Genomic DNA, 27752 nt, shown 5'->3' with positions numbered 1-27752 from the left:
TACTGGGCGCTGCCTGTGCAAACTTGTGGTTAAAAATTCACACTAACACTATGATGCATAACAGGTCAATGAAAGGCAATTATTCCGTCTGGATCTTTTTTTGTAAGTGATACAGACCAAGCTGTGCCCAGTTAATATCTTATGCCTTAACAACTTTCACTGAGGAGGTATTGGTAAAACAGAAAAAGTGTTCAATTCTGCAGAGTTTTTTTTTTTTTTTTGGAAAGATTTACATGGCCAAAGTAATGCAAATGGTTTATCGCCTTTTGTATATTTTTGGTGTTTTTTATTTTTTATTAAATTAGGCCTGATTTCAGTCAATAAAAAGTGAATATCAGCAAAAAAAAAACTGAACAGAATTGTTAATTAAAAAAGAAGAGTGACAAAGCACAGGGCAACATACACCTGAATCTTACTATGTGAGCATATAGCCCATTATTGCCGCATACATTTTGTAACTTCAAGAATCACAAGCTGTGCAAGGCACGGCGTGTTTATTTAGTACATCTATGCAAAAAAAGACAATTGAAAGTGCTTCACGCACAAGACATCAAAAGCATCATGACGAAGGGAAACAGAAACATTAATGTGCCATGAATCATCGTCTGTGAAGGACCTTCCAGGATTATTTACAGCCTATAAATAAATACCAATATTACTAGCCTACACCATGAAGGTCCTGGATCACCAGGGTTGGGTGTGCGTAAAACGTAAAAGCCAAGGGTTAAATCAAAACCAACCAGAGAGGCCTATATGAGAATAGATCTACAATCGTTGTCTTTTGTGCAACAACGACAACCATTTTCTGACTTTATTTCGACATATTTTAACATGTAGGATATTTAAAAAAAAAAAAAGTCCTAAAAATATATCAGATCGTAAGCAAGGGCTCCGCTGGTGTGGTTAGCCTTGAAATATATTTTTCTATACATAAATGCAGTCTTTTGACTTTTGGGTGTGATCTTATTTCCTATAAGATGTATTAAGTGCGCTTTAATCTCCTCCCACCTGCCTGGTAAGGTTGCGCGCTCCCGTTGAGTTTTATAGCAACTGTTGCCCAGTGAGGCAGCGCCATAGTCACCGTAGTCCTGGCGACTGTAACCCACCAACAACAACCTCTCGCTCCATCATTACCACCTCCTCCACCATCCTCATCTCATCAACCAGTCCACGGCTCAGGTTTGAACACATTTATTGCTGATTTATTTAGCCTCCGTTCAACTCCTCTCTCTCTCTCGCTTTTCGGGGTTTAATTCCGCAGAGTGGGAGAATATATTGCTTTGGGGGGTTTTCAGGGTTTTTTTTGTGTGTGTGCTGCTGAATGAACGCTCGGTGAATAGCTGGGGTAGTTTTTTGCTAGCGAGGGTGTTTCTTTGTGACGTGGTAGCCTGATTGCTAACGTTGCCTGTAGATACCCACAGCTGAGCTAGCTGTGTCCCCCCCCCCCCCCTCAAAGAGTGCATTGTGGCTAAAATTGGCAACTCGGCAGAAGGAGTGCGCTGCTGTTTTATATTTTCTGTCTAAACTACACCATACCGAGTGGGAAGCATCGGTCTTTGGCTAGTCGAGGATGCTAGCTGGTCAGCTGGAGTAGGAGCAGGTGTCTGTTGTTGCTAGGTTGCTAACGCCAGCGTTGCCTTCTTTACAATGCCTGTTGGTATCCCCTCTTTTTTAATAGCTCATGTTGCGGTGATACAGCACTGTTTCTTCAAATCCTGTCGGTTGTACTGAATAAATAACGCCACTCAATAATGGCAAGTGCTGCAAGCTAGAAGTGCACACAATAACTGCTATTGACAATAGCTAAGCCATTACTTTCCCTTTTGTCTTAGGGAGCAAAGATAGCGTCGCTAGCTTTCCATCTGCCCTCTTTGTGGCTTCGGATGGCCATGATAAGCTATCTGATAAGAAAAGGCTAAGTTTTTTTTTTTTTTGTAGTGGTCAGCTTTATGTGAGAAAACACCTGCCGTTTATAAATCAAATGCCCCAATGTTAATACTCTTTTTCTTCTACTATTCGGTTATTTTTTTTTTCTGTGCGCACAACGTCAAGATGTATCCATCCGTTTGTGACCCAGGTATCCTCAGTGTACTTTTTAAGTGCTGCAAGATCACTTGTGTATTTATGTGTATATTTCCCTTGTAGCGTAGAAAGGGAAATCACTCCAGCGTTTCACTTCTACGTGGGGATGATTATGATTATTTGGTGTTATTTTATGTGGTTGAGCTTTTGCACACATAGCTTTTGGTTATATTATTAAATTCGTGGCAGGCCATATTCCCTTTTTTCCTATTTTTCAGATATTCTAGAACTTACATTTGAGTACTCTTCGATCCTCAGGTGGGTTGTATAGCAGATACTTGATTCCTTAACGTTGCATCACAATCATTTCTTAGGTCCATTGGGTTTTCTGTGCAGCTGTGACCTCTGATTTATTGTGATGGGAGCAAACAGGTGTGTGAGTGTGTGTGTTTGTGTGTGTGTGTGTGTGTGTGCAGAGGTGAGTGGAGGACAGCTGCAGCTTTAGTAGCAGTGAGACTCCTGACTGACTTGGCCTATCTGCATGTGTCCACCATGAGGAGTAACACAAATGTATTTTCTATCAACATCCCTTGAATCTTTTTGAATGCATATACAATGAACTGGTAAATTTCAAATGTAGTAAGTCATGTGTCTAACAGCCATCATTGGTATGCAAGGGACATGGCAAGACATATGGTGAAGCCTAAAAGTGGTCAAAATATATCTATCTATCGGCAGATGCATCCCAAATTAGGCCATAGATGGACACCTTTCCACACACACACACAAAACACACAAAACACACACACAAACACACAAAACAGGATGTTGAGAACTGCTAGTTATCAGATCATATTACCACTTACCTGTAGTCCAGCAGAGCAGAAATAGTACCATGCCACCTGCTGCCTGGATCCTGTTACATTTCCAATCACTTAAAGAGGGGCTGATTAATTCAATTATTCAGTCATCCATTTTCATGGCTTAGTAGAATACAGCATGTTGGGTTTGTTATTTTCCCCGGTCTGACAGAAATAATGTACTGTATGTTGTTAATGAAAGAGGAGACTCTAAATGTCCTTGGGTATTCATTCCTAAATGCACATCTGTAGAGTGCAGAAAATAGAATAAAACCAAATGTTTCAAGAATATTCAGCACTTTGACATTTGTTTCCAGGTTTTGCTTAATATAAATAACCCGGATGCAATGCATTTGACATCAAATAAAAATCAGGAGTAATTCGGAATAAAACTCTTCCCACTTTTCGTCTAATCTGAAAACCCAAGTCCTAAACAAACACAGCACTTTGCATACTTCCCCCCCCACTCAAGCTCCCAATGACACCTCCCTCCACCTGTTTTCTTCCTGTAGTAGCTCGTTATTGCGCTTCGGTTTTGTCTTGGTTTGCGTGCACTGTATTATACTTTTTAACATTGTTGACAAACCAGCACTTGTTTTTTTTTTTTTTTTGTCAGACTCCACCTTTGTCATGCATGATCATTAGAACAGCAAATCATGCCTCTGTTTAATTTTTGGTTGCTGCATATGTGAACGTCTCCTCTATGTGTTGCCTGTAGTGTCAAGCAAGAGGAATTGAGGGGAGCAAATGCAGGGCAAAATGTTGCCCTCCTTGGTGGCTTTTGTTCCTCCGTGTCTTTGTAGGGCTTGCACTTGCTCAGTGGAGCACAGTATTTAAGTGGGCCACAAGGGAGTGCCTGAATTGTGTGTGTGTGTGTATGTGTGTGTGTGTGTGTGTGTGTATGTGTGGTGTGTATGTGAGTGTGTGTGTGTGTGGGGTTGAGGCAACAACAGTGTGTTGTGATGCAGGTTTTTTTTTTCCTCGATTAGGTGGGCTCAGTTGAGACCATGTACTTCAGCTTTCAAACTGCACAGTGGCATATAAGTCTAAATTCTCCTCCCCTTATGACTATTTTTTTTAATTATTGCAAGCTAAGCTATAGGCCACAGTTTGACTGTGTGCTTTGAAATGGTTTGTCAGTTTGTTTACCCCTATCCACTTGCACCTTAAGATAAAGCTGTTGTCTGTGTGTCTGTCACAACATCCTCACCATAAATGTCGTCAGTGTTAATGTTTTTTTTTGTAAAATGATTGCCTTGATGAAATCACAGAATGTAAATATTTGAACTTGATAGTAGTTTATTTCTTCCATCGGCCTGTCTGGCAACAGCCAGCTGACATGTCTGTCAGTAATAGCACACATTATGCCCTTTCCCAAGGTGTTCAAAACAGTCAGGCTGAGGCAGAAGGAGGCTTTGTTTAAAATGCCCCTGTTTGTTCAGAGAAGAATGCAAAACTTTGTCTCACACTCTCGGCACACCAGGAAAGACTGGCTCAACTTAAAGTTTGTGATTCCTCTCCTGTAAACAAATAAAGTGACAAAAGAAGAAACAGGCCAGTGTGGTACTGAAGATAAAGGGAAGGGGCAGGCTCTCCCTCAGGAGATTTGAAGCTGTTAGGAGACCCAGCTTAATTAACCAAGAGGGGCTTGTTCATGGAAACTGTGATGGGGAGGAGGTGGCCTCCTCTCGAAAGAATTGGTGATGCCCTTACTATTATAAACTCACAAACACTCGTTTGACAGTAGGGACTTTCCACACTCTTATCCTTATCATCAAAATGGTTCACTCTAGCCTTCGATTATCAAGAGCAGAAGGACTTGTGCATGTAAAGGTATAACTCTCAGTACTGATTTAAAATCTCAAGTAACATTAAACCTGTGAATGTGGGGACTGAGTGAACAACCAGAAGCAGCATCTATTTGGAGCTTGTTAAATATTAACTTGTTTTATGGCTGTGAACATGGTGACAAGACCATGTGTCGCTGATGCATGAGGCTCTCAGTACATTGAGTACCACAAGGCAGAAACAAGTGCTTGGGCAGAATTACTCTTGAGCAGCTTCTGTAGCATTGATTTGGGTAAAAGAAACAAGGGTCTGTGGTTAAACCTTATGTCTTCTATTAAGCGTAGCTTTGTTAGTTTCTCACTTGGGCATATTTTATGTCCCTGGCTAACCAAATCATGTGGGACATTATTAGATTTATTTTCAATGCAAATCTTTAGGCATGTAATATGATGGATTTGTTTTGAAAGGCAGTATGTCCTGGACAAATGGTAGGTCAAGGTACACAAGTTATTGAAAAAGAAAGTCACACATTTTATGATTATTACACGAGTTGTTATAAAAGAAGATGTATGTTTAGTACTTACATCTTCCCCATTGCACAAATTGTATGAATATGTTATCTTAATCTGTTTAAGTGAGTTATTCATCTTTGAAGCTACGTCAGTGTCTGCTACATGATGCATTTAGAATTATGATGTTGTTATGGAGTCGGACTCTTGCTCACCCCAGAAGTTTAAGAGGGTTTTTGGTTTTCAGATATTGTTTCTACCATCCACTCTGTTGCTGTCCTATTTAGGCGCCATGCAGACCCCTGAAGCAGGCGCTGACTCCACCTCCACTGTCCCTCTTCAGACCACCGTGCCTGTCCAGCCTACCGGCTCCACCCAGCAGGTGCCTGTCCAGCAACAGGTAGTTGTTATATCCAGCCTGCCTGTGCACGCTACATATGAGTTTTTGACTGTATTTGTCCTTGCAATATGTGACTTTAGTCAATTAAATTGTTAATATGCAACTCTTGAAATGTGTCCTGCCAGGCCCAGACTGTTCAACAGGTTCAGCATGTTTACCCAGCACAGGTGCAGTATGTGGAGGAAAACAGTGGTGTCTACACTAACGGCAACATGTGAGTCAGTCTGTCACCCAGCTCTGCTCTTACACCACTTCACAAATATTAGCCCTGCGTCTCTGCAACCTGCTCCTTCTCCTCTTAAGTCTCTTCACACCATCATTCATGTCACAAGCACATGATGGTGGTGGTGAGAGTGCGTCTGGTTTTTCATGTGTGTTGTTTTATTCTTTTTTGTAAGGGGTTGTGCAGTTTGTTTGATTGTGCTCAGTCACCTGAACATATTTAGAAGTGGGCTTGTCTTGTCAGTGCTGACTCTGTGCCAGGGTCCCCTGTGTCTGAAGAATGGGTTTACAATACTACTAACAAGCCCGATCTCAGTTTGTCCTACTGTGATAACACACACACTCAAAAATGTGTGTACACAAGCCTCACCTACCAGGGGGATCAGTCATAGAGGAGTCTTGGATAGTAATAAAAAAAATAAAATAAATCAAACAGCTGGACTAATAAACTGAGAACTGAGCTCTAATAACTTCAGATGACATGTTTCAAATATATATATATATCTGTTTTTGCTGGCTTTGTTATGACAATTGTTATTGACGTGTTTAACTGTTCACAGACACAATGAACACATGTCATTTATTATTGTTACCATAGAAGCTCAAAAGGCATCTCACAAGTATAAGATGCTGTACTTGGTCTAGATCAGCCTTATTCTGATAAAAAAATAAAATAAAGCTAATCTAAAAGTTTGCTTAACTATTTATTCATTGTCTCCACGTTGACTGAATCAAAAACTTCTCATTGACTGCGGCCCTTTAATCAGTTATTAAAAGATTATAAATATGGAAAAAGTATTGAAACATTGATTTCTTATTCTGTTGATGCGAACCGCAGTCCATTTGTCACATTGTCTGATTATTAGAATAAAAGTTGGCTATTTGGCTCATTCATTCGTTGTGCCGGTTGTTACGTTTTAGGAGCTTTAGCTCAGGCTCTTGAGGATAGGAGATTTAGGAGAGGCAAAGGGAATAGAAAATGTCGCTGCAACTAAATTAAACAAATCCTTTTTCTATTCTTGGATTAAAAAGCAAAGTTCATTCTTAACAGTATAGGTTTGACAAAAGGTAATAACCTCTTGGTACTTAGTCACCTTTTAAAAACACATGTTAATAGGCCTTATGTTGGCCATTTTATCCCAAAGTTGAATGAACTCTGTCTGTTGTGACTTGTTGACTGACCGCTAGCCTCCCTTCTGAACAGAAGAACCTACTCCTACTCAGAGCCGCAGCTGTACAGCCAGAACAGTGGAGGGAGCTACTTCGACACGCAGGGCAGCTCATCACAAGTGTCCACTGTGGTGACATCTCATGGCATGACCAACAACGGAGGAGGGGGCAGCGGAGGAATGAACATGAACCTGGCAGGGGGTCAGGTCCTCAGCAGCAGCCCAGGGGCTTACATCATGGACAACGCTGGACCCCACCCTGCCACCCAGACCGCACGAGCTTCCCCGGCTACTGTAAGTGCACAGATCTTTCACCTGCCTATGCTAGACTCTCGCTGTTAGAATAGTTCATCACTATCTCTCATACTTAATTATCAATATCTTCCAAAAGCTTCGGTGTTACACTAAAAAGATTAAATCTTGTCTGCACCTTCTCCATGAAGGGGTATGGTGTTTCCTCTCTATGTTGCAATAATCCTTTGCTAATGGATGCAGTGCACTACGTAGGTGGGGCCTGTAGTGATCCAACTACAGCCAGTTGTTTTCATTTGAACACTTAATATTCAATGTTCAGCTAATACACACCTTTGTCTCCATCCCTGGCCTAAACTGTCTGTAATTCATCCATGTTGGGGTTGCAGAAATGTTTGAGAATGTCCTTCTGGAGATGCAGAAGTGAGAAAACCTAAATCCAGTAATAAAGAAATGTTTTTTTTTTAGTGTTCTCAAAGTGAGTTTAAGTGTGCAGCCAATCCAAAGTAATATACCTGATGAGATGAATTAAACATATATATATTGATTAAATGTATATTATTAAACAAAAAATGCTAAATGCAAATAATCATGAGTAATACACCAGCTTTCCATCATCTCATGATGTTGACCTTCAGGTGTAACTAAATTATCTTTGCACACTGCTTTTGTTTCTGTAATCATGGCTTGTATTACAGTTGTTATAAGTGAATATATACTAGTGGAATCTTGTTGGGTTGTGTGACTGCCAGCTGATGTATTTAGTTGAGTCTTAAGTCTACCATACTTGGTTTCCTTAAATGACAGGTAGTCCTGCTCTGCTTGGGTTTAGTGGTGCTTCCTTCTACACACTTTTTATTTTTTGTTGGTGGCTACTTCAGTGTCTACATCATCTCTATATCTTTTCTCTCTTTTGTTTTTATTCCCCCTTCTTACATTTTGTTGTCCTGTGCTTCATGGTTTTATCAGATTGAAATGGCGATTGAGACGCTCCAAAAATCTGAAGGTTTATCGAGTCAGAGAAGCTCGCTGCTCAACAGCCATGTAAGTTGCTTTTTATGAATGCTTTCCCTCGCTTTACCTTGACTTTTGCTTGAATAAATCTCTTCTTTTCTTCCTCTCTGAGCTCAATTTTACATTTAAGTTAAATGTGGGGTTTGCTGTTTTTTGTTGCTTCCAGTTTAATATTTACTCTCGCTTTAAATCCGCTTGCTGCATAGACATGCTCCTGCAGTGGTGTGATGCTGCAGCATCAAGATTAGACTGTCAGCCTGAGGTCTTGCCAGACAGTTTGTGTGGACCAGTGTGAGTCTCCTGAGAAAAACAAACATGTATTCTCTTGTAGCTCCAGTGGCTGTTGGACAATTATGAGACAGCAGAGGGCGTAAGTCTACCACGATCCACCCTCTACAATCATTATCTGCGCCACTGCCAAGAGCAGAAACTGGACCCTGTAAATGCAGCCTCTTTTGGCAAACTCATCCGCTCCATCTTCATGGGACTCCGTACAAGGCGCCTTGGGACAAGGTAAGATACTTGTTTTAGATTTCCTTTTGTTGAATCAAGGAAAATGTTTTATTTTGTTTTTTATTTATTTATTTTTGATGCCTGTCTTATCGTATTCTTTTGTCCTGCAGAGGAAACTCGAAATACCATTACTATGGTATACGAGTGAAACCAGACTCCCCACTAAACCGACTCCAAGAAGACATGCAGTACATGGCCCTGAGACAGCAGCCTGTTCAACAGAAACAGAGGTACACACGCATCCAGATATGCGACACTTGATGTGACACATGTTGGGGGTTTTGTTTGTACTAACTGAGGCGAGTGTTTTGTTTTCAGGTTTAAGCCAGTGCAAAAGTTCGACAGCTGCTCTGGGGAAAATTATTCAGGCGGAGGTCAGCCCCTTCCTGGTGCAGCAGAGCAGACGGTCATTGCACAGAGCCAACACCACCAGCAGTTCCTGGGTCAGCTACTTTTTACTTTATCTGAATGTCTACCTGTCCGAATCAAATTATTATTATTATTATTTTTTAAGAGAAGTACAAAACAATAAATTTCATATTTTCTCAACCAAACAGATGCATCGCGGGCACTCCCTGACTTTGTGGAGCTGGACCTGGGACAGAGCAATACAGAGAACATCAGCCCAGAAGACGTGAAAGCTCTCCAGTCCCTTTACAGAGAGCACTGTGAGGTTAGATACAAGTGCACACTTTTAGTTGAATTCACAGGGAGAACAGACGGGAGGGTTGCACTACAGAGCAGAAAAGCTATCTCCTGTACATCATCATCAATATAACTATGCGGGCATTGACGATGCATCTACTCATAGCTTTCAGTCACATGACAGGATCCGAGGTCTGGAGGGCCAAAAGAGTTTAGGAAAGTTTTAAACACCATTGAACACTCTGTGAGGTTCACTGTGAGCTTGTTCATTTTGTACTTGAGCTTGTTCACTATTTCAGTCGGTAGAAATAGCAAAGTCTTTGCTAGAACTTTTCGTTGATGTTTACATAAATAGTTGAGAATCCTCCCCTTGCACAGCCACCAGGATGAAAGCCTTCAAAAGGTACTGACAGCTCTTTATATTTTTTATGTGGCTGAGTTAATAATGCTGCTGTTTGGGAAGTAAAGGGCAAGAATTATTCATCATCAAAGCATAGGTGAGGGCTAGATATTTATCATAAGCTAATAAACTAGCATGAGGATTACTCTGAGCTGTCACTTTCAGTCAGTGTTCCTGGGCAGTGATGTTGGTTAAGAGGCAGTCATGTTTTGCTCAAGTTAACAGTATTTTAGTTCCCTCACCAGGGACAGCGGAGCGATTAATAGCATTATTCCACATTCTCCACATCTCTGGGGATTCAGTTGAATTACAACCTTGCTTGTCTCTTTGTCTGTTAGTTGTTGTTTAATCAAATGCACTATCTAAAAAGAAAATTGAGACAGAAAACTACTCAGTGGAGTGCAGACCATTAGTGTGAGTCAACATGTGAAAACTATGTATTGATCTTCCACCGGACAAGCTACTTGTCCATCCATTAAATATTTTTTTTTCATCTATGTTTTTATTTTCTCTAAGAATCAATCCATGCTTTTTCCCCCTTCCACATTTATACAGAAGATTCAGTCCTTCAGCATCCATGGCTGTTTAGTTTCATCCTTTTTAAGCTTTTGTTTAATGAGAAGTGGCCGCTGAGACTCAAATGCTGAGCTGAAGTTTTGCAGGTTTAGAAACTCCTTTTTTTTTTCTTTCTTTTTTTAAAGTTTGGCTGAAATCAGAGGGGGGGAAACTTTGTGAAAGGTCATGTGTGCATATTATGACATAGGTTTTGTAAATGCCAGCTGCTGGCATTTAGGAACACATTTTCCTCTTCATCTTGTAGAGTTTTCAATCACAGCTCCACTAATGTCTGACAGGACATTAGTGGAGCTAGGTATCAGGCTAGGGATCTAGGAGCTAGGGATCAGGTCAGCCACAGGTGCTGACCCATTACTTATCTCTGCCTTATTATTATTAGAGTCACTGTTCCCTCATATTAGAAAAGTAAAATAAACTTCCTCACATGTCACACATTGACAGTAAACACTATCCTGGGTCTTGAGAGGGAATAGTTGTTGTTTTTTGTTAACTCTCTGCTCTGGTTTCAGGCTATCCTGGATGTGGTTGTCAACCTCCAGTTCAGTCTAATTGAGAAGCTGTGGCAGACGTTTTGGCGTTATTCTCCCCCTGACTCTGTAGAGGGCGCCACTGTAACAGAAAACAGGTGAGGTCAAGAAGATTTTAGTCTGAGATATTCAGTGAGTGTTTGTTTAGAGAAACATTTTACCAGCCAGGACTTTACTCCCCCCCCCCCCGCCACCTGAAAATTCAAATACACCTTTGTAAGACTGTTTTTTTTGTTCTTTAGCAGCATAAGTGAGATTGAAGGCCGGCTCCCACGCTCACAGCTACTGGTGCTGTGCAGAAACGAGGCTGTGCTGAAATGGATGAGCACCTGTGACCATCTAATGTACCAGTCCCTCGTGGAGATCCTCATTCCTGATGTCCTGAGACCCATTCCCAGTGAGCAGCAGTTATACAAACCTGGCTTTACCTAATTACTGTGTATATCATTCCAGTTATTAAGTCTGTCGACCTTTTTTTGTTGTATTTCTTCAGGTGCCTTGACTCAAGCCATTCGCAACTTTGCCAAAAGCCTGGAAGGTTGGCTCAATAATGCCATGAATGCCATTCCACAGAGAATGATCCAGACCAAGGTACACTCGCTACATTTACGCAGTTTACCTTTGTGAAGGTGTGGCACATAAATACCCCCTGTGTTTGTTTCTAAAATACACATTTTATGGAAAAGGCCTAACTTAGGTAGGCTTATGTATAACTGTTGGTAACAGCCTGGATTTTGTGTGCACTCTTGTCACAGATAGCTGCTGTTAGTGCCTTTGCGCAAACACTGCGCAGATACACATCTCTGAACCACCTGGCTCAGGCGGCACGTGCTGTGTTGCAAAACACATCACAGATCAACCAGATGCTGAGTGATCTCAACCGTGTTGACTTTGCCAACGTGCAGGTGAGAAAAGCAGTGTGTTTTCAATAAGCTCTAAATCTAAATATTCCAGGTGTTAATCTATACCTCCTCTATTCTCTTCTCAGTCACACAAGTATATTTGTTTTTAACTCTCAAGTGTACAAACATTTTTCTCTATGTTGCTTTACAGGAGCAGGCATCTTGGGTGTGCCAGTGTGAGGAGGGAGTGGTTCAGCACTTGGAGCAGGACTTTAAGGCGACACTGCAGCAGCAGAGTTCTCTGGAGCAGTGGGCGGCCTGGCTGGACAATGTGGTCACTCAGGTGCTCAAGCCTTACGAGCACAGGCCTAGTTTCCCCAGGGCAGCTCGACAGTTCCTGCTCAAGTGGTCCTTCTACAGGTATGCGACTGGAAAAAGTCTGTGAGTGAGCAGCATTGTTTTGCTGAGGAAACAAATACTTACATTGTTATTTTTAATGTGTCTGCAGTTCTATGGTGATCAGGGACCTGACACTGCGCAGTGCTGCCAGCTTCGGTTCCTTCCACCTGATTCGCCTGCTATATGACGAGTACATGTTTTATCTGGTGGAGCATCGGGTGGCCCAGGCTACTGGAGAGACACCCATCGGTGTCATGGGGGAGGTATTACTGTGGCATCTTCATACTGTTTGTTTTGTATTTATATCTGGATAATACACTGCTTTTGAGATGTGAAATGATCTCTGTTGAGTCCATTTTTATCTCTATTTCAGTTTGACAGCCTCAACTCCTTGTCTCTAACGAACATTGACAAAGGTATGTGGAAAATATATTATGAGTATTTAATCTGTTACAAGAAGACTGATCTGACATTTATGTTAAGGTATATTCATTTTTCCATTTTATGCCGAGGTCAGACTACACAATTTTTATGTCCGTGACGATTGTCAAAGTGTCAGATTAGGCGATCACAGAGCCATAACAGACCTGACAGACTACAGGGTGGTACCCGACTGATCATCAAAACCGATGTGATAATGTTGAAGCAAGAGATGCTGAACTAGACCACACACCCGAAAGTTACGCTCGTAACTACTGCACGTACAGAGCACTCCTTACTGGTCAACATGACTGGTGTGATGGAACGCATCATAGAAGGCAGAAAGCAAAATTAAACATGCTAGACATTTTTCTGTCGGGAGTTTGTGAGGTGTCTCACATGTCGTTCACTGTTGAAGCAATACACAGGGACACAAACAGGTCCATAGTCCGCTGGATCGGGCTTAAATCATTCTTATAACGTGTATCCTGACCTCGGCATTAGACGACTTAGTGTCTTTTATCACTCAGACGTATTCAGTGTTCATATAGATCAGTGAAAGCGGTTGACTAGTGTATGTGGTCAATGTGCCGAGACTTAAAAGACTTTCATTACAGAGACTGAGATTTTGGCTAAATCATAACACAGTGTAAAAGCACACGGGTAAACCATCCCTTTAAACTACTTTGATTGATGTATTTGTGTACTCTATTATTAAGAAAAGCTTTACCTGTGGAAAAACAGTGTTTTTAGTGTAAAAATGTCATGAAGTTGAATAGAGAAAAAGCCATATTAATCAGTTATAGCAGCAGAACAGCAAACATGAGTTGAAGTGGGGAATGTTTTTAACAAGACAACAGTGAATTCATCAACTTGGCATGTAGGGAAAATAAATTGATATTCGAATGTTCAAAAGCAACAAATGAATGATGACCTTTTTAGAAGTAGTTAAATGTAGCTTTATGTTCCATACATGTGTGGCTTTCTTTTGTCAAGATGAAACGAGTGGGATGGACAGTGACCTAGAGGACGACCTGGAAGAGACAGGGGAACCTCTCGCCAAGCGAGAGAAGTCGGAGCATGAGGTCATTCAGGTGATCCAGGTCGGGGCTTTAGAGGACGGGTCCCACCCTGTGGTCGGGGTCGTCCAGCCGGGCGTCCTCCACTCGCTGCCACAGCCCCAACAGGACCACAGTGAGCATATCCTTACCCCCTCTGCTGGCACTCCCACCATTCGCCACTGCAGCGCCACAGGAAACACCTATGCCTCTGTTTGAGGGTCTGAGGCTAACACAGGCTCTGACCTGTTTGTGCTATCTCTCTCTACATATCTCTCTATCTGTAAGTCTAGATGTTTACGTCTTTATCATGCATTGTGTCTGTCTGCACTTGTGTGGACACGCACTCCTCTCCCTCTCTATGCTCAGTCAACGGGGGAGTGCTGAAACGATACTCTGGCCAATATGTGCTGTTTATGTCTGACTGTTTAGATTCTGGGTGTGTTGTCATCCCATTAGTCTGTGCTCTCTCACAATGCAGCAGCTGGAGGAGAAGGACTTATCTAGCCCGGTAAATGTTTCCTGCCTAAAAAGACAGATTTTATTTTGAAGGAGAGTTAAACTCCTTTATACTACTGATGTCTCGGAGCTCAAATCCACCTCACTAGTCCCAGCAGAGCAAAGTCATCGATTAATTCAAGATCTTTGCCTATTGTAAATAATCTTTCTGTAATTTTAATTGGTATTTCCCAAAACTCATGGTGCTATCATTGTGTTTGTTTTGATTTTCCTTCTAATTTAAGTGTGATTTATGTCGACATGCATTCCAACTGCTGATTTGGCTGAACGGCTTATTTTGAGTATTGTATGTAGCTAAAACAAAACAAAGGGACCACTTTGTATGTATGTATTGCATTAGAAGAAAGGGATCATGGGATAGTTTTGTTGGTTCTTTTTGAAAAGATATAGCCACCCACTGATGACCACTTTTAGATTTTAGCCACAGAAAAAGTAACTCTTAAAAATCTGTGCTGCTACTTGTGTATATAGAAATGAGATCAAGACGACCGGCTGTACAAAACCACCTCCTCAATGCTAGCTTTTCTATGCACTCTGTGCATAACGCTTGCCTTTGTTCGTTTATGATGCTCTGTAGTGCAGTTTACATGACAAGCTCTAACCTTAAAACAACCTTAGATATGTATTCCTTTTTGGGTTTGTTTTGTTTTCTGCAGTTTCTGTCTTAGTGAAATCTCTTAAGTTCAAGAAGGACCAAAAACTAACCACGTAGAGGAAGCTGAAAGTGAACCATTTGGGCTGCCCATGAGCTGTTTCCTGTCCCACAGTGCCATGTCGCAGAGCAGAAGGAATGTCAGGGATTTAATGTACCTCGGCTTTATCATAGTGCCTTATCCTTAAAATGCAGCTGTCCTTTTCGTCCTGACTGTGTGCTGCAGAGAGCCCACGGCCCCCTCTGCATTGTCCCAGCCACACATTTTGGCTTGCTGGTGACTCGTGGCTGGATTTGGGCGGGTTCATCAGTGTCGAGATCAAGTGCTTGAGGCACAAACACACCTGTTGTTTTCTCTGGATCAGCTCTACTAAGCTTATGTGAATCATGGTTCTTAGCCTTGCTCCTGCCCTCCTGAGGCCTACTCTTGCATTAGCCTTTGTTACTGAGTGAAGTGTGTGTGCGTGTACGATTGCATAGGTCTGCACTGTCTTTTTTTATGTACTGTACATGTGTATATAAGCCTGCGTGTGTGTGTGTGTGTCTGCGTGCTTATGAGTATATGTTGGAACACATCCATCAGTCACCCTACCTCAAACCAGTGGTGCCAGCCCTTTTGACGCGTGCAGCACAGTCACCAAACCTTATTGCACACACACACACCACTGTACTGCACAACTCTCAACGCGACAGAGAAAAACGGCATTGCTTTTCTCTCACCTCTGACACATTTACACTTCAGTTTTTAGCCCATCAAATGCTTTCATCATTTTTGTTCCCTGTTTGAAGACCATCTTGTACAGTGGACCAAAAGTAGATATTTTGTGATATTCAAAGAGATCTAGATATATATATATATATATATATATATATATACATATGAATATAAATATATGTGTATAGTATATAATGATGAAACACTACATATATTTGTTGCTTTTTATGTGGTTAACCTGATGTGATTCTTTCTTTTGGTAGCTCCTCTGTAATTAATTCATATTAGACTGTGAAATGGGAAAAGGCATGGGGGACTAACTTCTGATTCATTGGACTGCATCTATACTTGAACTGTTCTAGCCTTCTTTGTTGTGCAGGAAACTGAGATTAATCCTCTTAATAGAAACAAAATGTTTCTAAAGTCAGTTTGTGTTCTTGTTTTAAATGCTTGAAATGATCTCCGTCTCTGTGCAGAACTGTTAATTTATTTATATTTATTGTGTTTTGGCAAAGATTATCACCCACTCTAACTTGTTAATTTGGGTATTGATAATGAATTGTGAATTATACCACTGCAATGTGCAGACCTACTGTACAGGAGGAACAGGTGTTTGTTTTTTTGTTTTTCGTAGGTCAGGTACCGATACGTAGATGTATGTAGATAAAAAAAAAAGGGGGTTGGCACTGTATTTGCTGTATTCACACTACAAGTGTGCATTACTAATCAAATTATTCCTTCAGATACTAAAAGTAGACGGGCTCTTTGCCATTTTTTTTTTTTGTGTTGCTATATCTGTGTAGAAACTGACTTGGCAGTAAAGGGAGCGAGGGTGTCATAGGTTGTTAAAATATTTCCGGGACACTTTGAGGTAACCCTTACAGACACATTAAAACTACCGTACATCTCCCATAATGCCTGGCTGTTCCCACATCTGAGGAATCCAGTGCACACAAATCAAGCTTACTCATTGTGTTGCTTCTTGACAGTTAGAAAAAAAAAAAAAAGTCTGCAAGAAAAAGGTCAATGAACTTTAAGTAGCTGAAAGTTGAAGGCCCGAGGCGTTTTGTTTACAAGAGTCAGTGACCATCGTGAACTCTCAAAATGGATCGCTCCCTAACTCTTGGTGTTGAACTGTAGAATGTAAGTACAGAGAAAGTAATGAAACTGTCCAATAAAAAATGAATTCATACTAAATCTTAAGCCCTAAATCATCCTTTATACTTTTCTCTAGAGCTGCACATGAATCTGTGTTCATATAACTACCAAGAAAGGAACTACTTAATGACTACGAGCTCACTTGACTGACGCCAACACTCGCTGGGTGTTTGAGGATTTAATTGTAAAAAGTGATTTCTGTCTGTAGTTTAAATTTTAGCTTCTGTTGAAATCTGGATAGTGTGTACGGGTAAAGAATGAAGGCTTTGCTTACGACATCTTGAACTTTTTGTCATTGAATGCTTTTTAAAAAAAACGATGGATCTCGGCTCCTTTTTGTTTGATAAACGGACTACAACATTGTAGATGTAAACTTGTATAATTCTGTGCCTGAAGTGAAAATGGCTTTTAAAATGTTTTCTTTGTGTGCATTAGGATCATGAGTGCGTTCTGGTCTTGCACGCCTCCCATGTGCTGCTAGAAGTTTTCGTTCCTTTCTTCTTCTTTTTTTTTCTTTGTCTTTAAATAGATTCGATGTGCCAGACAGTGATTTAGCTTTCTGCATCTCAACGGCTGCCTGGAAAACACACAACTGATGTTAATGCTGCCAACACAATTGTACTTTATTTCTGTGTCTTTGAAATTGAAAAAGTAAGATTGTTCTTTTAACAAGCTGTTTGCAAAGAAGCCTGTTTCCAACAAGAAAAAAAAATCAATTCCTTTACTTGTCGTAGGAGTGGAGGGGGAAAAAAAAGTTATATAAAAAAAAAAAAAAAAAAAAAGATGCCTCTCCTCGAGGACATAACGGCAGCTTCACTGACCCATAGCAGACTCCAGTGCCTTTAATTTCACCCTGGCCAGAGCAGGTGGCCTGGGTGACTATTGGGTCTCTGGTGGGCTACAGATAGAGGCTATCAGAGCAGACATTTCATTGCACAGGTGCTGCCGCCAAGGAAGCAGCTGGACTATTTATTATTTACTGGATGTGACACCACAACAAAACCACACACACACACAGACACACACTTAGGAGTTTACCGACAAATGGCTTTTTATTGTACAGAACTGGTTACTGAATAAGGAGAGTGACTGTAAGTAAAGAATGCTCTCTCTTTTGACTCGTTTTCTCATGGTCGTGATTTCTTTTTGTCAAATGATATTTCTGAATGCTGTGACCCGTTTGAGATTTGTATTTGGATGTTTTTCAAGTGCCATTTGACAGTGTCGTGAGTCGTGGCCAGCTGTAGCACGCTCTAATGCAAGCACAAGCATTTGGCAGTGGCATTTGGGGAAGTTATTATTGTTTTCGTTTTTTTTTTTTTTTTTTTGCTGATTCGCCCTAGACGGAAATATGTATATATCAAAAACTGAAAAAAGGTATATTTATTTGTGTCCTCATTATTTGATTTGTTCTTTCAGTGAACATTTTTATCAGATATGTATGGCTAAAGTGCTTTTGTGATTTCCTTCTCTTTTTTTTTTTTTGTTCTTTTTGGATAATGTATAGTATCTGATATAATATATATTCACACAGATTTCATGTGACTTTCTTTATGTGCCATTTAGTTTTTCTTCTCAACTTGGCGAGCAAATCAATGCGTGTAGGGTGATTTGTATTGTGTATTTTACATCGGAAAAAAACAACAAGGAAAACTGGGGGACTTTTATATTTATAAAGACATGATCATTTAGTGTGTCGTATTGATGAATATAGAAACTATTAAAGACACATGTAGTTTGTTTTTTCTGAATATTTCAGATCTCAGCTCAGGCTAGCTTCTTAGTGTTGTTTTCTTAAAGATTTGTGACTTGTCTTTGCAGTAATAAACGTTTTCTTGTTGAACGTTGCGTTTCCTTTTTCATACTTTCATTCAAATGACGATCACACCACTTACAAAACAAAGTGTTAGCACATTACATTTTTGTTCGACCATATCCATAAATGTAAATACCAAACTCCGTATGCATGACATCATTGTAAAGATACAGATGAGAGTGAACCTGCATTTCCTGAAACTTGAACACCATTGCTCTTTTTTATTCTCAAATGTGATCAGTGGTATCTCGCTGTAAAGGTAGCAAGAGTATAAAATACTGCAACAGCTGTACGCAAACAGCTCCAAGTACCCCAAAAATGTTTCATCAACAGTGCTGAGAAATGACTGAAAGCCTTTTCTTGAAGGTTCAAACCAAGCTTTGATGAAACCCTGACATGACTGATTATGGTTTCACTTTTCATAGATGTATATTTGGCTTTGATATGGCTTCAACTTCCTTTCACAGTTCAGTCCTCACTTCCTTTTCTCAGCTGTTGGCTAAAAACATTAGGTTAGTTTTCATCTGAACTATTCTATCATTTAAAAAAAGAGTGGCCGTGTTATATTGAAATGATGCGCCACACAAAATGTAGAATCTGAGTATCAAAGTAGTTTTCAACATGGTTGTTTAGCAGTTTAAGATGTGATACATTTCAAACTACAGCTCAGTGTATTCTAGACAGTTGTCTTTCCAAGCTGGCTGTGAGGGGGGGGGGGGGGATTGATACTGAAAACACATTTTTCATGGTTCTAGAAAAACTTTACAACAAAGCTAAAAGATCAAATGGATACAACAAGTAACCACACATGATACTATGAAACAAGAGGAAATATTCAGGTGAATGAATAAAGTGCTAATGGACACTATGTGGGCATCTAATCAACAAAACCATAACAAACCATATCACAGATGTTACAATAATCATTTCTTTTGAATTCTTTTTTCATGTTTAACTAATTTGAGTCTTGGAAAAACTTGAGTAGGAAATATGACTTTCTCATTAACCGTCCTGACTGGTTAAAGAATGGTGAGACTCTAATGTTTGATGGTGTAGAGAGAAGAGAAGAGGCTAAAACAGGCTTATTATGAGATTAAAATCAACTATCAAAAGATGGTGATATAAATGAAGCATTGAAAAAGATTCAAAAGTACATCTTACAAAAACAAGAGTATTAATGAATAACATGACTTTACATGAATGTCCTGATCTGGAAAGGGGGGGGGGGGGACTCCGATCCACCAGTGAGCCGATGAGGGAGGACTGGACCGGCAGTGTACTCCAACTGAAAACACATTTTGTATGTTCAGAGCGGCTAAATAACCGGTTTGCATCAAAAACAAGGTGCCAAGTTGTCCTGTTGTTCTCCAGCTTCACTTCTTTTGAGCCAAATAATTCTCCCTTTTGCATTTTGTCAGCCATGAGGGCTCAATTCATGTTAAACACTGAAATGTTTTAGACATGACTTGACAGCCAAGTATGACTCAGTTCCCTTGTGGTGATGACATCTGTTTTGTGTAGCACTGGGGCTCATGTAAACATCAATAAGACCTCTGTGTCTTTTCATCTTGGAGTGGACATGTCCGTCTATTCACATCAATCTGTGAGTACTTTTGCATTGAGGAGCAACTTTTGAGAAAAATTTTTCACTTTCACGTTTTGTGCTGTGATACAAAACAATGGTGAACAATGTCAGAATACTGTCTTCATTTTTCCTGCACATCCTCTTGGCAAAATGTTTCCGATGTAGGTCTCCTCCCAGAGTGACTCACATGTTCCTGCAGCTGTTTGTAGGAAGTCAGGTCTCACTCCAGCATACTGGAAACCGCTCACAGTGTGTTTGGAGTACACTGCCTGGCCTCCTGTGGCCTACTCAGCATTCCTGTTGTTACAATCCTTAGGCTCTCCAGATCTATAGTGGTCTGTTTACAGTACAGTCTGATATTCTTCTTTTGCGGAGTTCAGGTCTATTAATTCAGTCAAGAGGTTGGGGGTCAGCGATGGGCATCGTGTGCAGAACTTCATCCAGTAGCTGTAGAGCTCGATGTAAATGGATCTCGATCCAGCAGGGCGTCTCTTTGATGCTCTGGCGTGGGTAGTCGGGCCCCCAGCCCTTCACGAAACTCATCCGCAGGATGCACAGCCTGCGCAGGTCGTCAACCCCGATGCCCGCAGCGGCAGACAAGCCTGCAGGGGAAGTGGAGGCAGAAACTTTTAGATCAATGTGGAACCACAGGGCAAATCTTGCAGAGTTAATGACGGCCATGTTATTCTTCCTATAAAAGTTGGAAATATATACCGGACAGGCAAACAGAAAAGTAGGAAAAGTACTTCTGGCATTTGCATCTCAAACTCTGATGAGGCCACGATGGGCAGAATGTGAGCAATCAGGTTCGACTATGTCCTTATCTGGGGACAGGCCTAATACACACACACACATATATATATATGGCTTTATTCTCTAACTTATTTTAGTGTTTCTTAATCTGCTCATCCTATTTTACTCTTATTCACACACATTCTCACACACACACACACACACACACACACACACACACACACACACACACACACACACACACACACACACACACACACACACACACACACACACACACACACACACACACACACACACACACACACGCGCGCTTGTGGTTGCTTATTGTTGATGTCGTATTGCAACAATTGTTTTAGTGGAGGATGACATCTGGCCAAAGAACAAACCTGAAGAGCGATGGCATAAGAAGCTTCAGTTTTAACTTGATCCTCATAACAAGTCTCAGTAAAATTGATGCATTAAGGGGAGGGATGTAAAAGCGGACTCTCTCTCTCGTCCACGGATGGCGATTATAGACAGATAAAACAAGAAAGAGCGGTACCTGGGCATCCGATTATCGTCTATGTGAGGGGAAACAATGCACTATATGTTGATAGGACAACCTTACTCAGTATTTTTGTGTTCTTGCACAGGCCACTTGACCAGAAGCATGTCTTAAGAAACCACCGGGGTTTCGCCTCATTACAATTAAGCTAAGCCATGCCGAGTGCCACAAGAAAAGCCTCTTTCAGACGACGTTTGCAAGCAGTCATAATGATACACTTGTAGAAGGTGCATTTCAGCAGGAAGAACACTCACTGATGGCCGGAGCGATGCCTCCCACAGAGCCGGGCCCGGGAATGTTACCAGCTACCGCGGCTGCCTGAGCTGCGGCCGCTGCCTGAGCTGTGGCTGCCTGCTGCTGCATCTGCCTGTGGCACTGACGCAGGTCGAACACCTGCCAGGGGACAAACCAGTGCTCAAATCTTCTCACAAGAAATTAACATAAATTAACACTGAGGCATTTGACTATCTACAAATATTGTAGGGCTAAATGTTAACTTGACTAGGCATTACTGTCTCACAGTTATGCCATTTTATTTTACGTGATACAATTATTTTTATAAGAATAATGTTCAGTGAGTCTCTGGGAATATTAAAAACTGTATAAAAGAAGCGCTGCCTGGACTCAAAAAAAGTGGAGGTTTGAGGTGCTCTTTGGATAGGGATGCAAGCAGTCATAGGAAAACTCAAGACAAACTCCAAGGCTGTTTGTCTTGTTTTTTCTAAGACTCTGAGAATAATATCTTTATCCTTCATGTGGTTTTACCCATGTGACCAACTCTACTCAACTAGAAGTCTTCATTTCATTATGAATTGGTTATTGGGGTGTGCATGGATGAAACCACACAAAAGACCAATAGAAATCTTCAAGTATCAGTAAAAACCTGCTTTCCGATGTATGATATCAGCAGTAATATCTGACCTTAATGTAAGCGCTGGGGTAGATCTTGTGAACTGCGTCTCCAGGGGCGCGGCCGGCCTCTCGATCCAGGTAATAGCTCTGCACGAACACGGCGTGATCGCTCAAACAGCGCACCCAGACGTCTCCTTCACCTTTGCACTCAAGCTGCACACCTTTGCCAATATGAAGCCTAACGGAAGGAGGAAGAGAGCGAAGTACAAAGTGACAGCAGGTTTGCGTGACTGAGTGTATCCCTTGATCAGTTTTTAAGTGCAGTGCATGAATGATGTGGCCAAGTACCTGGCTCTCTCAATGTTCTCTGTCCTGTGGACGTTGCTCAGCTGGCCCAAGCAGAAGCGATCCCCTCCTGATGGATCCACGTAACCATCCACAGTCACGATCGGACATGTGGAAGGCACCTTAAACGTCTCGCCGACCTGTACGTCCATCTCAAAGTAAGCAATGGAACACCAGTACTCTGGAGCTGGAATTTAAAAAAAAAAGGATGACTTCATGTAAAAATGGACGGCACTGATTCTTTAAGATATGTGGACTGTCTTCCATCTGCAGCTCCATACTCACCCGGGTGATTAGAAATGGGGGGTTGGAACGCAATTTCATTGGTAACTGACCCTGCAAGAACATGTCGATATTTATTTTTGAACAAGCAACTCACAGCAGCTCTTAAGATGAGATATTTTAATCAGAAAAGAACAATGATCAGGCAGTGATGCCACTGCAGCTTTTACAAGATGAAAGGGTTTCAGATTGTTTTCAGAGAAGTCTATTTATTGCTTTGTTACCTTTTAGTGTGGGTTTTAAATCGAATTACATCTCCATCTATTTATTTCAGCTTAACCGTCTCGTCATGTCCTCGATATAATATAGTCATTGTTGTTTATAAGACCTCATCACTCTGGCTTTTAAACGTGCATTAACAACACATCATGAAAAAGTGTGAGGGAGAAAACTCTTCTGATCTAAAATACCTATGCTGCCAACAGTAGTTCACATTTGTTCAAATAAATGTTTATATCTGGTAGATATCCTTAATATGAAAAATAAGTTCCATTAAATAAAAAAAGATACAGCTGTTGTCTTAATGACTCAACCCTTCAGTTACCGTGTCTGTAAATCAGTGGGAAAAATCATAATAATGTCGTCCAGGCACATTGATGAATGTTTCACTTAATAACTTATCGTCTGAGCTCATTATTGTCAGCACATTATTTCTATTTAATCATAAAAGGAATGATACAACATTTAGCTCCAGCCGAGTATTCTGATTGGACAAGAGGCAGTCCATGAATGCTGATATAGAGTACAACATCACTGGGACTTTTCACAATACGTATCACTCCGCCTAAGCCAGGTGTCCTGAATACTGCAAGTCAACATTACATGAGACAAGTCTGTCCTGATTGATGTAGCTGCTACCTCTGAATCACAAAACAGACTCTTGTTGAAGTTGCTGCACGATCGATTAAAATATATTAAGAAATGTGCATGAAACGAAGTAGCTGGTCCGTGGTAACCATGGATACAAACAAAGTAGCAAGACTGCAGATGAAGGTTTGGGTTTTTTTGGCAACACTTCAGTTATAGTTAAGATCAGGAACCAAAAAAATGGAATGTGTTGTTGTTGTTTTAAATGTTTTCTACTATGTGCTGGTTGATGAACTATTTTATAAGGGCAATATCACAACACCATCACTAACTCTGGTATGATCTTGCTTAAATTATATTGTTCGACTGCATAATCAGTCTGACAGCATATGTATAACTCAAACGGCTTGATGGGAGTTTTGATTTAAAGTTTTCATGTTTTCCATCCACTCAATTTATACTTTATTAATACCGCAAGGGGAAATTCGGGTTTACACTCTGTTTAATGAACAGGAACACACTTACAGTAATGCCCTGTGTGAGGCATGGGTGGATGATGCTGTAGATGTCCGTTCTGATGTTGAGGCACCGCTGGGGTGAAGCTGCTGTTTCTGCTCCAGTTTGGGGCAGGATCTGAAAAAAAATAAAAATAAAATGTATTTAATATATTGAAGATGCCAAAATTGAGCCAAGCAAAGTCTGTGTGGTACATAATGATGTCCAAAATAGTTTGACTGAATTAAAAGTAATGTCAAAATTCTATTTCTAAATCCTTTTGCAGTTTTGAAACAACCTTCACCCTCTTCTACAAAGACACAAAAAATAGTTTTACAGAAATGTTTATTCCATTCACTAAATCTTGACTGGCACATTTTTTTTTTGGGGGGGGGGGGCTTATTATGAGATCTCACTTGAGGGTCCAGCACTGATTGAAGAAAAAGCAGACGTTGAAGCTGAACTGCTGCCCTCCGCTGGGGGGAGAAGAGTCGGGTTGCTGAAGATCTCCTGTTGACCGGGCCTTGACGGGGGATGCTGTATAGTCTGCAGGTGGCTGTCAGAGCTCGAGTGAGACGGCTGGTTGTCATAGTCATACTCATCCTTTACCATGAGTGGACCTACAGTAAATGAAGACAACAGATAAGACTGACGTATCTCTATAAAAATCTAATACAAGCAAACGTGGAAACTCTGGCACTAACTTACCTGAACCTGTAAGGGTCAATCCTGATAAATCTGCCAAAATATGAAAAAGCACAGATATGTCCATCAGTTTGACTGTATTGAGAAAATAATCATCTTAATTTTCATAAAAAGAAAAACCAAACAGAATAACTTTGACAGGAGACTTACGGACAAGTGATCTTACTAACCAATGCCTGGAGAGACTACTCTCTCATAGTGGTATGGGTTGACGCAAACATTGTCACATTTCAGGTCAAAGGCATACTGGCAGTATTTCACATGTTTTAATTCGTTCTTGTGAAGATCAGGCCATCGCCACAGTCTGGCATAGACAACATGAGGAAAGCCTTTACGCCCCGCAACCTAACGGAACAGGGAGGGAAATCTAATGAGATCGGTAGACTTCACGTGGCATCTCTTAGAATTTTGTCTTATAATTACCAGGAATGCAACGCTAAACCAGCTTGGCAGTGCACATCCGCTACAATACCTGAAGGCGTCCATCCAAGGTCCGTTGTATGGTTACACACTTGCTTGGATGAGCTCCATTTGTAGTGATTGCCGTGATGAGGGAATCCAGCTCATCTTTCTTTTCCTTCAGCTTCTTGACAAGACTCTCAATTGCTCGCTTGGCAAAGCTTTCACTCTCTCCTCCCTGCCGGTGGCACATCAGGCTGTGCACAATGCTCAGACAGGCATCATTACTTGTGGGAGCATTCGTAATGGACATCTTGCTCCTTAGGTTTCAACCTTGGGGAGACTTTTCAAGGTGTTTTCCACTATACCTTTTGACAGCTCAAGTATCAAAAATGAAAGAGTAATGTGATGCTGACCACGGCTGGCAACCTTAAACAGAAAGAGCAGTGTCTTATCGTTGGGAGCAATTGCTTTGCATAACATTTATTGTGACTCAGTGAATAATATGCGTTTGAAACCTGACTTAATGTTGGGTGGAAAAAAAAATATGGATTATTATTTGCATACGCTTCCAAGCTAAATTATATATTAATAGAGATTAAAATATATATATATATATATATATATATATATATATATATATCAACAAACAAGTGAGAAAAGGGTTTCAGGGCAACTTGAAAACACACAAAATGGATTTTAAGAGTTTCCTGGATTTTTTTTAAAGAATAAACTAAGTGAAACGTGACAATACTGCAACAAATGAGCTTTATTATTAAATTACAAATCGACAGCAAATCTGCAACACAGCACAACTCCTCCATTTTCCTTTTTTTTTGTACATCATGTGTTTTAATATTTAATATTCTCTTATATATCTTCTAATTGCTTTATATATTTATTTTTTTGTATCTTATTCTATTGAAGTTGTCAGCTCTGCTTTTTTTTTTTTTTTTTTACATTTTCTATGTTCATTGTTTTGCACCAAAACACAGAGACAAACTGTTTGTATGTGTAAATCAAAAGTGTAAATATTCAGGTGTAAATGTAGATTCTGACATTATGCCATTCTTTCCCACATGAAACACAAAACTAATCATTCGTGGAGCACATTTGATGGAGTTCTTCGATCACATTAAGAGTCATATTAACAGATAATAACATCAGACTAACACTAACCCTGAGGTACCAGAGCAGGTTATCAAACACAGGTAGGTTAGCCTAACCTTTACTGACAGTGACTCACTTCTAAGTCTTTAAATCTGACCCGAACCACACTGCTTGGTTAAAACGACATTTGTTTTAAATGAACACACATGTTCAGTCACTGTGTTATTGTCGATGATTTAGTCAACAGATGCTGAACATCGAGTTAGCGCTAGTTAGCCACTGCTAGTCCAGATCGACTTATTCTTCTGTCATTATCTGAACCAAACACTCTGATTTGTAATCTTACCGTGATGTATCCGCACACAGCCAGGCCCAGTGTGTAAAAACAAAAAAAGCAACAAGTGAGGGGACTATTTCGATCTACATTTTGTCACTCTTATCTGGCGTTAACCAGCTTGCCTTAATGTGATGCTAACTAGCTGGCTAGTTTGCAGCTACAGAAACAGCTTCTGCTAAAAGATCATCAACACTTACCTTTAACTTGATTGTCTGTTACCTCATATATATTGTCAAAAAAAAAAAAAAAACGCTGATGGGACACTCTTAAGGTACGCGACTATTCCTAGACTGTGACAACGATTAATATAAGCTGACAGCTACACGTTTCCAGGCTAGCTTACCCCGAAAATAAACAATAAATTCTCTCCACCCAGCACATCACTGAGCCTGCACACATGAAGAGACAGGCGTGCTGCTGCTGCTGCTGCTGCTTGTTCAACAAACAAAACACGATAGAAACAACCAATGTACACCTGAAAAGTGAGGTTTTTTTTTTTTTTTTTTTTTTTTACAATATCGCCATGCCGAACCATGTGTGTTTATTTACATTAAGTGTCTTCTACAACATGTGCTGATATAAGGATGCACCACATCTTGTCTCCTTCTCCCACTAATCCCAAGATTCATTACACAACCCATAGTTTTATTCAGTGTTCAACTGGCAAGTACATTTAAAAACGTGTAATATGACTTAAATCCAGTCAAACAATTGACCCATAAGGTCTGGATTAGTGGTTCAGGACCCCAGGAACACCCCATGTTGACCTTGTACCTATGGGTTAAAATGATATACCACTAAAGCAAATTATCCATCCTAAATCATAGGATTTTAATTCTTATATTGTAACATCGCACTTAGAATCTAGTATTGTGGGCTTTATTTCATTGTGGGTTTCTTTCTTTCTAAATATTAAGGGCTGAAATATGGTAGGCTTCTTAAAGATGTCAGGGTCCATGTATAATTTTTTAGAGCATTATAGGAAGAAGGGAGTAAATAAGGCCATTTAGAGTTAATTTGAACAGAGTTAATCAAATGCATGTTCCATTTACTTGACCC

At 40.5% G+C, this 27752-nt stretch overlaps 2 protein-coding genes across 5 annotated transcripts; one reads left to right on the top strand and one right to left on the bottom strand.

Moving 5' to 3' along the window:
• The first annotated feature begins 1019 nt into the window (after positions 1–1019).
• Positions 1020–18503, top strand: rfx3 (regulatory factor X, 3 (influences HLA class II expression)). Of its 2 annotated transcripts, none has more exons than XM_065965211.1 (17): positions 1020–1179; positions 5467–5579; positions 5705–5793; positions 7009–7264; positions 8192–8266; positions 8568–8749; positions 8860–8979; positions 9068–9192; positions 9307–9422; positions 10880–10995; positions 11140–11294; positions 11391–11488; positions 11653–11802; positions 11951–12159; positions 12248–12401; positions 12512–12554; positions 13555–18503. In XM_065965211.1, the coding sequence occupies exons 2-17, from the start codon at positions 5472–5474 to the stop codon at positions 13833–13835; spliced, it is 2277 nt and encodes a 758-aa protein (XP_065821283.1). In that variant the 5' UTR covers positions 1020–1179; positions 5467–5471; the 3' UTR covers positions 13836–18503. The 2 variants fall into 2 exon arrangements, with proteins under 2 accessions (XP_065821283.1, XP_020485497.2); XM_020629841.3 differs by having other exon boundaries at positions 7006–7264.
• Positions 18125–27093, bottom strand: smad4a (SMAD family member 4a). 3 transcript variants are annotated; one of them, XM_020629843.3, is made up of 11 exons: positions 26703–27093; positions 25320–25675; positions 25018–25192; positions 24851–24880; positions 24559–24762; positions 24173–24280; positions 22844–22894; positions 22562–22745; positions 22283–22451; positions 21616–21754; positions 18125–20663 (listed from the first exon to the last, which is right to left on the bottom strand). In XM_020629843.3, the coding sequence occupies exons 2-11, from the start codon at positions 25557–25559 to the stop codon at positions 20452–20454; spliced, it is 1512 nt and encodes a 503-aa protein (XP_020485499.2). In that variant the 5' UTR covers positions 25560–25675; positions 26703–27093; the 3' UTR covers positions 18125–20451. The 3 variants fall into 3 exon arrangements, with proteins under 3 accessions (XP_020485499.2, XP_020485500.2, XP_020485501.2); XM_020629844.3 differs by having other exon boundaries at positions 26891–27093; XM_020629845.3 differs by lacking the exon at positions 26703–27093 and having other exon boundaries at positions 25271–25466.
• Positions 27094–27752: the final 659 nt, after the last annotated feature.

Source organism: Labrus bergylta, chromosome 17, assembly GCF_963930695.1.
Source record: "Labrus bergylta chromosome 17, fLabBer1.1, whole genome shotgun sequence".
In the NCBI taxonomy this organism is placed as follows: Eukaryota; Metazoa; Chordata; class Actinopteri; order Labriformes; family Labridae; genus Labrus; species Labrus bergylta.
The sequence above is the reverse complement of the archived record's forward strand: the minus strand, read 5'-3'. Positions and strand labels throughout refer to the sequence as shown.